Source organism: Triticum dicoccoides, chromosome 5B (assembly GCF_002162155.2).
Source record: "Triticum dicoccoides isolate Atlit2015 ecotype Zavitan chromosome 5B, WEW_v2.0, whole genome shotgun sequence".
Taxonomy (NCBI): domain Eukaryota; kingdom Viridiplantae; phylum Streptophyta; class Magnoliopsida; order Poales; family Poaceae; genus Triticum; species Triticum dicoccoides.
The window spans coordinates 337,170,735-337,181,308 of record NC_041389.1 but is presented as its reverse complement, the minus strand read 5'-3'; the positions used below and the strand labels follow the sequence as shown (position 1 = coordinate 337,181,308).

The window sequence follows — 10,574 nt, the reverse complement described above, 5'->3', positions numbered from 1 at the left end:
GAGGGTCAGGGCCGGGAGCGGGGTGATAGGTTGGGGAATCCTTGTCGATCCTTGGGGAAGTACGGTGTGAAGGAGAGAGGGCGTCATCTGGTTTTAAAGGAGAGAGCTCCAGCAAGAAATGTCGTTTAAACGGCAGGGTCCGATTGGAAAATAAAAGGGTGTGTCATGGGTGGGTTTTTGTGTTGGACCGCGTGTTCGAGATAACATGACGGATAGTTCGGACAACCACATTTCTCCCCCACATATGGGCTGGATTTTGGGGAGCGCAACGCTTGGACGTACGAGAGAGGAATGAGCTTCGACATGAGTTCTTCATTATTTGTTTCATTTACTTATATGTGTTGTAGCGCGTAGCAACGCACGGGCATTATACTAGTTACATCTAAAGATGTCATCGGGAAAGAAAAACAAGCCCAAAAAACAACTAAAACTTATCATCCGAAAATGAAGTTGCCGTGTTTGACAACTAAAGTTGCCATACTCGTGTCACTGAAGTTGCCATCAAAAACATTCGAAGTTGTTATGTGTCCGTGCCGCACGTGTGCTATTTATCAGGTTAAAAGCAAGCTGCAAGTTTGGAAAGTCTTATTTTCAACATAGCTAATTAACCTGATGATTTCAAATTACAACCCGCGCATTCGGAACCACAATTCACGAAAGTAAGCTCAAAATCCTCTCCAAACATCACAATTTTATTAGGTTTGAACCGAGCGCCTCACCCGGACGAATCGATAGAGAGTCGCGTTTGGGGTGGGGTGGGGGTAAGAAGGCGGCGAATCGAGCTGCCCATCGTGTGGGCTGGGCATCCGTCGTAAAAATGTTCATAGTGGAGAGAGGAATGCTACGTGGTATGTTCCATGCATGTTTGGAGAAAAAATAGGTTTCTTTCACCTACAGCCCATTACGTACATTCAATCGAGATGCCCTAATGAATTACCTAACCGGTCACACGCCAAAGTATTCGAAGGCGTTGCTGAGGCGGCGGCCGGCGTAGGGGTGGGGATGGTCCGGGTACGTGCACTCCGTGCTGAACAGAAGCCAGTGCCGCCGGCAACGTTTCACCGGCAGGTCGCCGAGAACCCGCTGTCCCCCGCCGGGCGTCTCGAGGCGCACCATGTCGCTCTCGAACACGACGCGGCACAGGCCGCCGCCGGCGACGTCCTGGCACCGCTTGGCCTCCGGCCACCGCGAGTCGAAGAGCGGCATGGCACCGACGTAGTTGCCCTGGTAGGCCCAGCTGCAGGTGACCCACCCGTACGTCTTGGCGTCCACCAGGAGCTCCAAGACGCGCCGGCCGTCGCGGGGCACGCGGCCACGCGGCACGACGCTCCACTGGGTAAAGATGTTGCCGCCCAGCGCGCGGCACACGAGCAACATGCCGCCCCCCGCCGACAGCCGGTTCTCCACGGCCGCGTAGTAGGACGACGACCACGGCTGCGACGACGGCGACAACGGCGGGGAGCCGGTGGTGGTGGCGTGGGCCATAGCCGCGAGGGTCGCCGCGGTGAAAGCCGCGGCGAGGCCTGCCATTGCCGCACGTTGGCGGCTCCCGATCTGGACGCGCGGCGTACGTGGCTGCATGTATCGGGCGCTTTCTTTGATATATCGTGGCTGGGGACAGGCGCATGCACTTCATGGCTAACCATGGACGGAAAGACCACCTGAGGAGGATTAGAATCACACTTATCCCATATAAAGCCATATATAGCGCTGCGGTAATGCTATTTTTATCCGAGTAGCACAGTGACCCGCACGGTTGCAAGTGTTGTGGTTTTTTTTTTGGCATGTAAATTTGAAACCTTCTGGTAGACGACGTTAATCTCATCATGTCTAACCTTAACCACATGACAGTGCGTATACTACGTGCCTTATTTGAGAGAGGCATCTTCTACCTATGATGTCGATATGTCTGCTTGACGTATCCTTGAAAAGAAGTTTGAGCGAGGCAGTGAGCCACATTGTTCCTCGAGCATCATAGTGATGTCGTGTTGTCTATCTTGATGTAGGCGTTTAATCTCAATAATCATTGCATAGCCGAGCAGTCAGGCTCTCGTCCCATGATTGCCTTGACCGCCACTTCTGAGTCGGTCTCAATGATGATCAGCTTCGGGCTTCATTCTTGAGCAAGGTGATTCCCTCCATGCATGCCAAAAGCTCAACTTAAAAGGGGCTGCCACGTGTCTGTGAATGTCTGCAGGAGGAGAGCACGGCTATCTCGTCCCGAAGGATCATGCCAGCTCCTCCCATGCTAGCTTTTTTTTTCAAGAACATGCAGGAGCGATGCATGTCTTTTCAATTAAGAGGAGGAAGAAGCGTCTGAAATTACATCTTGGTTACACTGCGATGCCCGTCACGTAGGCGTGCGCTATGGCCTAATGGATTTGGAAGGCATGGCCGCTGTCTACCCTAGCCATAGTCCACAGGTGGAGCTCGGCTCTGATGAGATCTACAGTGTAGCTCGGAGGTGAACTCTTGCGCTCGAAAACTCGACTGTTGCGCTCGAAAACTCGACTGTTGCGCTCTAGCCAGATGAATCGGAGTGTGGCCAGGATCGTGGCATTTGTTTGCTTGGATAGCATGGTCGTGCGCGCCTTTGCCACTTGCGGCCACCAGTCCGGTAGTCTGCTCGTGCCATCCGGGGTGAAGCGATGGAGGCCCATAGGCAGTAGCATGTGGTACCAAATCTCATGCGAGTACGAACAGCCCAGGAGCATGTGAGATGTGTCTTCGTCGTGTTGGCAGCATAGTTGGCATGTTCTAGTGTGCGGCAGGTTCCGCGGGGCGAGTCTATCAGCCGTCCACAGTCTCTCGCGCACCGCCAGCCACGCGAGGATTTTTATCTCCAGGGGAGCCCCAGCGTGCCAGATCTCCTCGGTGCAGGGCGCGAACTCTCTCCCACAGAAGAAGGCGGCATAAGTGTCGCGGGAAGAGTACTGCCCCGCCGTGCCCAGACGCCAGGAGAAGGTGTCAGGGGAGTCAGAGAGGGTCACCCCCTGCACCTCATCCCAGAGCAGCAGGAATTCAACGATCGCCGGAACCGTAGGCGTACCACGGATCGAATCCACCCATGTGTGCCCTTGCAGCGCCGTAGCGACTGTCAGCTTACACCCCGCAGGTCCGACGTGCGCGAATAGGTTGGGCGCCCGCTGCACAATAGGGCGTCCATCAAGCCACGGGTCGAACCAGAAGCTCATGTTGCGCCCATTCCCAAGGTCACACCGAAGCGCCGCGGTGCCCAGTCTTGCGGCTTCCGCCGAGACGACGACACTCATGCCACCCCATGGTTTGCCCAACATTGTCTTCTGCAGCCAAAGCCATCGTAAGCGCAGGGCTTGGTTTAGCAGTTTTAGGTTGAGGACGCCCAGGCCGCCGTAGGGTTTGGGCGAGCAGACGATATGCCAGGCGACGAGGCAACAACCTCCCTTTGCATCTTCCACTCCACGCCAGAAGAATCCTCTGCGAAGTTTGTCGATGCACTTAAAGAACCAGGGCGGCAGGTCGAGGGCCATAAGGTGGAAGATTGGCATCGCCGAGAGCCTGCAGTTGACGAGGGTGAGTCTGCTGGACCGACGGAGGAGGCCCGCAATCCATGTTGGCAACTGCGCCGCAATCCGATCGATGAGGGGTTGAAGCTCCGAACGGGTCAGGGCCCATAGCGAAAGAGGAAGGCCGAGGTATGTGATAGGTAGCGCCTGGAGTTTGCAGCCGGCCAGAGCGAGGAGCTGCCGAATGTCCTCCTCCTGACAACGGATCGTGGAGATGGAGCTCTTCAAGAAGTTGCACCGCAGCCCCGTGGCCTCTCCAAAGCATTCCAGGAGCTGCTTAGCCGCGTCCATCTCAGCCACCGACGGACTGAGGAGCAAGATGGCGTCGTCCGCGTACAATGAGAGGCGGTAGTGAATTTTGATCTATCGTGGAGCGAGGCGAAGAGGCCCGCCTCCTCCGCCTTCCTGAAAATCATCGTGAGGACGTCCATGACAATGATTAAAAAGCAAGGGGAGATGGGATCCCCTTGCCGCAGTCCCTTGCCGTGCCAGAAGCTTTCGCTGGCCGTTCCGTTGACGAGCACTTGCGTGCTAGCTGTAGAGAGGAGAGTGATGAGCCTCTGCCTCCACCTGGGTCCGAACCCGCGATGAGCCAAAATTTCCAGGAGGAACTGTCATGAGACGCTATCGAAGGCTTTAGCGATATCAATCTTGAAAATGATGGTCGGTACTCGCTTGCGATGGAGCGAGCAAATGGATTGCTGCACCAACATGAAGTTGTCGAGGATAGATCGACCCGCAATGAAGGCACTTTGGTTTTGGTCAACCAGCTTCGGGACGAGAGGCGCGAGCTCCGCGGACATGGCCTTCGCTACAATCTTGGCAAAGCTGTGGACGAGGCTAATGGGTCTGAAATCCTTGATGTCTAGCGCCCCCTCCTTCTTTGGCAGAAGCACGATGAATGCCTCGTTTAACTGCTCCATGCCTCCGCCATCAGCACTGTCAAATGTGCGCACCGCCTTCATCACCACTTCCTTAATGATGGACCAACAGGATTGGTAGAATCTCGTGGTGAAACCATCGGGTCCTGGGGCCTTGTCTGGTTGCATGTTTTTGATCGTGTTCCATATGACCTCTTCAGTGAGCGGGGCCTCGAGCGCCGATGCGTCCACGCCTGGAAGCCCGAGCGATGGAAGGCACAATGTGTGCCGCCTGCTCACTGGGACCCCCAGCAAATTTGCGTAGTAACCACCTGCAAGCGCACACATGCCCTCTCGAGATGATGCCTCTGTGCCGCCGTCTTTGAGCTTGAAGATGTGGTTCCTCCTCCGCCGATGTCTGGCGAAGATCTTGAAGAATCTCTCGCTGGCCTCGCCTTCCTTCAGCCACAAGATGCAAGATTTCTGCCTAGCGATCGTCCGCTGTAGCGAGGCCAGCCCTAGCACCTTCCTCTTTATCTCCCGACGCAACCATGCCTCACCGTCTGAGAGCGTCCTGGCGTCTAGCGCTTTATCAAAGCATAGGATGAGTTCATTCGCTAGCAGGATTTGCTCCTTGATATTGCCAATCCTGGACTGGCTCCACTTGGAGAGCGCTTTGGCCATGGCCTTCAGTCGTAGGAAGAGATCGACAAACGGGTTTGCCTTCGGCGGGAGGGAGTGCCAGCTCACGGCCACCACCTCATGGAATTCGGGGATGGCTGGCCAAAAGCTTTGGAAGTGGAAGCGGGACTTGCGGTGGAGAGAGACGTTGGTAGCCATAAGCAGTGGGCAATGGTCAGAGATGGACGAAGACAACGCTTGCAGTAGGTGATCCGGGTGGACCGCGTCCCAGTCCGACGTGGAGAACCAGCGATCAATCTTCTCGAGGGTGGGCTGGCGTCTCTCGTTGCTCCAGGTGTACCTCCGCCCAATGAGGTAAGATTCCTTGAGCTCCAAGTCATTTAGGAGGCGGCGAAAACGGCCCATCATGCATCTGTTTAACATATTGTTGTTCTTATCCGCTGCGTCGACGATGAGGTTGAAATCGCCCGCCACTGCCCATGGGTCGGCGCATGCTGCGCGAATCGTGCGGAGCTCATCCAAGAAATGCGCCTTGCGCGCGTTGTCTGTCGGCCCGTAGACCGTGGTCAGGGTCCACTAGTTGCCATCCCCAAAGGCCATCTCGATCGTGACTGAGAATTGGTCGATGCGGAAGGCAGGCACCGTGAGCACCGAAGAGTCCCAAGCCACAATGATCCCGCCTACCGTGCCCTGCACAAGTAGGGCCACGTACGCATCAAATTTCATGCCCAACAGGGAGGCAATCACGCATTGATCCACCACCGCTAGCTTGGATTCTAGGATGCACGCCACCGAGGTCGCCTCCCCATCGGAGGCTTAAACCAGCGATCAGGAGGTGAGTGTTCATGTGTGTTCTGAGCCTTCATGTTTGTACTGTGTTTTCAATAAAAGAAAGATAATTCATGCTGGAGGCCAGTTAAGGAGAGAGTGAAAATATCCTATCTAGTGAAGGAGTATCTCAGTTAGTTAATACTTACTTGAGCAGCATTCATTTGTACTTGCTTTTCTTTCTAGAAGCTTCAAGAGAAATCTGGTTATTTGGCACTTTGAAGACGTGGCTTTAAAAAAATGCCACAATCAAATTGGCTTTGCAAAAGTACCATCCAACTCGTGTGCGCTTTGATTACCATGCCATTCCCCCTTTTTCATTGCTTATTTTTATTTTTCCATTTCCTAACACCTCAAAGTACCAAACTAATGTTGACCTACACATCAGAGATCAACTTACAGTTAGTCGAAATGTACCATGGAAATTTCAGAATATGTAAACTATATTGTACATGATTCGGTTACCATGATGTCATGTTTTATCTTTTTCTATAAATGTTGTCTTTATTGACTCATAATGAAGCATCAAGTGAATAAATAACATAATGAGTATACACCCAATCTTTGCATGACTATGATGCACACAACCAACACTAACACATGCACGTAAAGAAACACGCCTGCAATTGCAAGAGCAAAGTCATAAAAGACCAACGCTATGTATATGCCATGGAGAAAGAAAACAACAAAATTATCAAACTCTGATCGACGAAGTACGTCAAAGACTATCAGTAGTAATCATCTCTTGACAACAAAAGGACTACAAAAAAAGGTTATGCAAAAACAACGTCTTTAGGAAGGGAACGATGTGGACACGTCATCATTGCCGGATCCAATCTCCGAAGGTCGTATCGTGAGTTTTCACTCTTAACATCATTTCAAAGCAAACTCCAGACAATGTCTCCGACAAAATGACGGCGCAAAAACATCACCATTGCCAATTATAATCAACTTGGGTCAAACCTAGGGTCCCCCTCCCCCCCTCCCCCCGTGAGCTCGAGGCTAGGTACATGAGAAGCACCACCAAACGGAACTCCTCTTGCATTGTCACCTCCACTTTTTCCCGACAAGTTGATAAGCTTTGTTCTCCCTTATTTTTGGCAACGTGTACTAGCGAATTTTCAGATCTCTTGATTTCGAGATGCTATAGTGTGTGTGTTTTCGCAGGGAAGTTAAGTTTGCTGTCTAACATGGATTTTACAATCACCACGTTAAATGTGTTGTTTGTTTTTATGGAAGTAAAAAGTTAGATGTCTAAAGCTTACGCATATCTCATTCTATTGCTTTCTTGCATTGTTCTATAGAAATGTTTAACTGTCCTAGTTATATTCAATTTGTGTTAGTTGGAGAGAAACAAATAACTAGCATGACCTATACTTGGTGAGTTAATGTTCTCCCTTTGTCTGAGCTACATATATGCACGGTTAAAACATGACCATGATTTTTAACATGTTTTACAACTGCTAAATCAATATTGTGTTCATGTTTTCCTAATTGTGTCAAGTAGGCATGATTTTGAGGTCGCGTTGAGAAGCAGTACTAATACTCCATTGTTATTGGCTAATGCTTTCCCTAACTTTACAAACATCTTCACGTGCAGGAGCCACCGGAAAAAAGGAGAGAGGGTTCGAAAAAGGATGCGAATAGCAAAGAAGGCGATAAGCATTGTTGAGGAAATCGTTAACTGGTAACTGCTCGGTTGGCTAGTAAGTAGGGGATCAATAGGCTAATCAGCAAGTTAATCGGCCATTTAATCAATTAATCGGACGATTTATTGGTTTATCGGCTACTCGGTGACCCTAGGAGTAGGGGTTAATCGGGAAGTTAACTGGTTAATCGGACGAATTCTTGAACAGGGGCGATAAGAGAGTTCGAGCGAGTAGGACCTAAGGCCAAAGGGAAAAACTAAAAATTTAAAGCTTATATGTCCTTATTTATTTATAGTACACATAACCTTTTTCATAATTTTTATTTGATGAGAATAAACAAACATTCGTAGCATCATGATATTTTTCAGAATTGGCCTTGATGTTGCATATTTGTACTCCCTCCGTCTCGTGTATAGGGTGTGCACGTAGGTCTAGATCATCGATTTAACTAATTCAATATGGGTTATATGTCACCGGAGCATATAATTGGATTCATATACGAATGTGGTTTCTAAACCTATATTTTTCGTCGAATATATAATACACATTTAACCAGTTGAATTATCGACCCAGAACTATGTGTATGCCCTGTACACCAAGGTTGCATGTGGACACGGGCTGTCTGGGGTGCCCACTTCCCAAGCCCATTAATTCGCGTACATGAACACCCACTAGGGGTTGGGGCGCCACCGGGTGGCGCCTCTTGAGAGAAATCTAGGCAGTGTTGGGTTGGAAGCGCCCGTTCCACTTGCTTTCTTGCTATATTGGTAACACATGTAGAACCAGAAAAGTTTAAAATCACCAAACACTGGAAGGCATGAGGTAGAACTAGAAAGACAAAGAGAGCTCACACATACCCATTATCTAATGAATCAGTATATGTTGCAAGTTTATGGAGTGGTGAGAATTCAGCATTCAATTGTGACATGAAGTGCTACAACAAACCAATAAGAGCACAACGAGGGAAGGTTTACAGGGGATTCGAGCTGAATGCTCAAATTAAAATCACCATGAAATGTGAGGAAAATCACCTTGTTATTTGTAGTCATAAGTTCATAACATATAAATTGAATAGTCGATTATAACTAATATCCAACCACCAGAGTAGAAAATACAAACCTTGTTATCTGTAGTCATAAGTTCATAACATGTAAATTGAATAGTAGATTACTGCTAACATAGCAGCTTACAATGAAAAGTTCTATCCTACAGAAAAGGGAAAAGAAATGCCACCTGTAAGCCAGAGCCAAATATTTAGTCAAATTGTCATCAAAAACTAAAAGGCAAATCATCCACTTGAGCTTATGATGACAGGAATATCCAGCACATCATGTGCCAACTCATGTAATTTCTAATGTTCGACATAAAGGCATAATACTAAATGGCATCCAACTAACACATTACTTATGAAATATGGATGTACTCGTGTGTTCTCAAAATTACTTAGGGGAATTAGAAGAAATTTTCCATACAGTTCTTTGAAAATTTCTTGTCAAAATCAAAATGCAACAGTAATTTTTTATATTTTTTTTCGAAACGGAGGCAAAAGATTTGCCTCATCGATTAATTAAGCAGAAGAGAATTGCCCAGCTAATTAATGGAAAACCGGGCGAAAACCAAAAATGCAACAGTAATTTCACTGAAAAAGACAAAGCATCAAGGGAGAGTGAGTACCTAAAAATTCTGAAGATCTCGAACATAACCTCCTGCAGGCGGCACGACGGACGAGAAGGGGGCAAGGCTGCTGGATCAAAATCTCGGTGTCCTCTCTCATCCTCTAGTCAGACTACTCAACTTTTTTTTCCATAGACCTGAATTAAATTTTAGAAAAATGAAAGTTCATGACTACATAGATGAGATGGTCTAGAAGTAGGGCACTGGAAGAAAGGGGAAGGAAAATATCAGGAAGAAGAGTCAACAACGCAGTCAAGTATACGGAGAAAAGGTCCGCCGTGCACTTGCCTCCTTCTGCTGCCGTACTCGGGAAAGAAAGGAGGGTGGGGGAGCTGGTGTTCGGGCCGCTGCTGGCACTACAACGAGGAGCCGGTGGTGAAGGCGGCGGAGATCGGGGCGGGGATAGAGGCGGTGGACTATGGTGCCGGGCACCGGAGGAGCCGGGGCAGGGCCGGCGGCAACCTAGGGAAGGGGAGGTTGCGTGATACGAAGAGAGAAAGAAGAAACGGCAGGTCTAGCTTCATGAGGAAGGGAAGGCACTTTTACTTTTTTTTCTCGCTAGCACAGTAAAATTGATGAGGTGGAACGCGCGAGGAGGCGTGATACGTCTCCAACGTATCTATAATTTTGTATTGTTCCATGCTATTATATTACCCGTTTTAGAAGTTTATGGGCTTTACTTTACACTTTTATATCATTTTTGGGACTAACCTACTAACTGGAGGCCCAGCCCGAATTGCTGTTTTTTTGCCTATTTCAGTGTTTCGAAGAAAAGGAATATCAAACGGAGTCCAAACGGAATGAAACCTTCGGGAGTGATCTTTTTGGAATAAACGTGATCCATAGGACTTGAAGTGGAAGTCAAGAAACAAGCGAGGCGGCCACGATGGTGCCCGGCACGCCCCCTACAGGTGGGTGTGTCCCCCACCCACGTGAGCCCCTCGAGTGTCCACCGACCTACTTCTTCCTCCTATATATACCCATGTACCCTGAAACAATCGAGGAGCACCACGAAAAACTATTTCCACCGCCGTAACCTTCTGTATCCGCGAGATCCCATCTTGGAGCCTTCGTCGGCGCTCCGCCGGAGGGGGAATCAACCATGGAGGGCCTCTACATCATCTCCAAGGCCCTTCCGATGAGTTGTGAGTAGTTTACCACAGACCTTCGGGTCCATAGTTATTAGCTAGATGGCTTCTTCTCTCTCTTTGAATCTCAATACAAAGTTTTCCTTGATCTTCTTGGAGATCTATTCGATGTAACTCTTTTTGCAGTGTGGTTGTCGAGATCTGATGAATTTTGGGTTTATGATCAAGTTTATCTATGAGAAATATTTGAATCTCCTCTGAATTCTTTTATGTGTGATTAAGTTATCT

At 49.1% G+C, this 10,574-nt stretch overlaps 1 protein-coding gene across 1 annotated transcript; it reads right to left on the bottom strand.

Moving 5' to 3' along the window:
- Positions 1-812: 812 nt before the first annotated feature.
- On the bottom strand, positions 813-1,581 carry LOC119305789. Its single transcript, XM_037582217.1, has one exon. It carries the CDS (start codon positions 1,579-1,581, stop codon positions 946-948), a length of 636 nt encoding a protein of 211 aa, XP_037438114.1. The 3' UTR covers positions 813-945.
- Between the last annotated feature and the right edge of the window lie 8,993 nt (positions 1,582-10,574).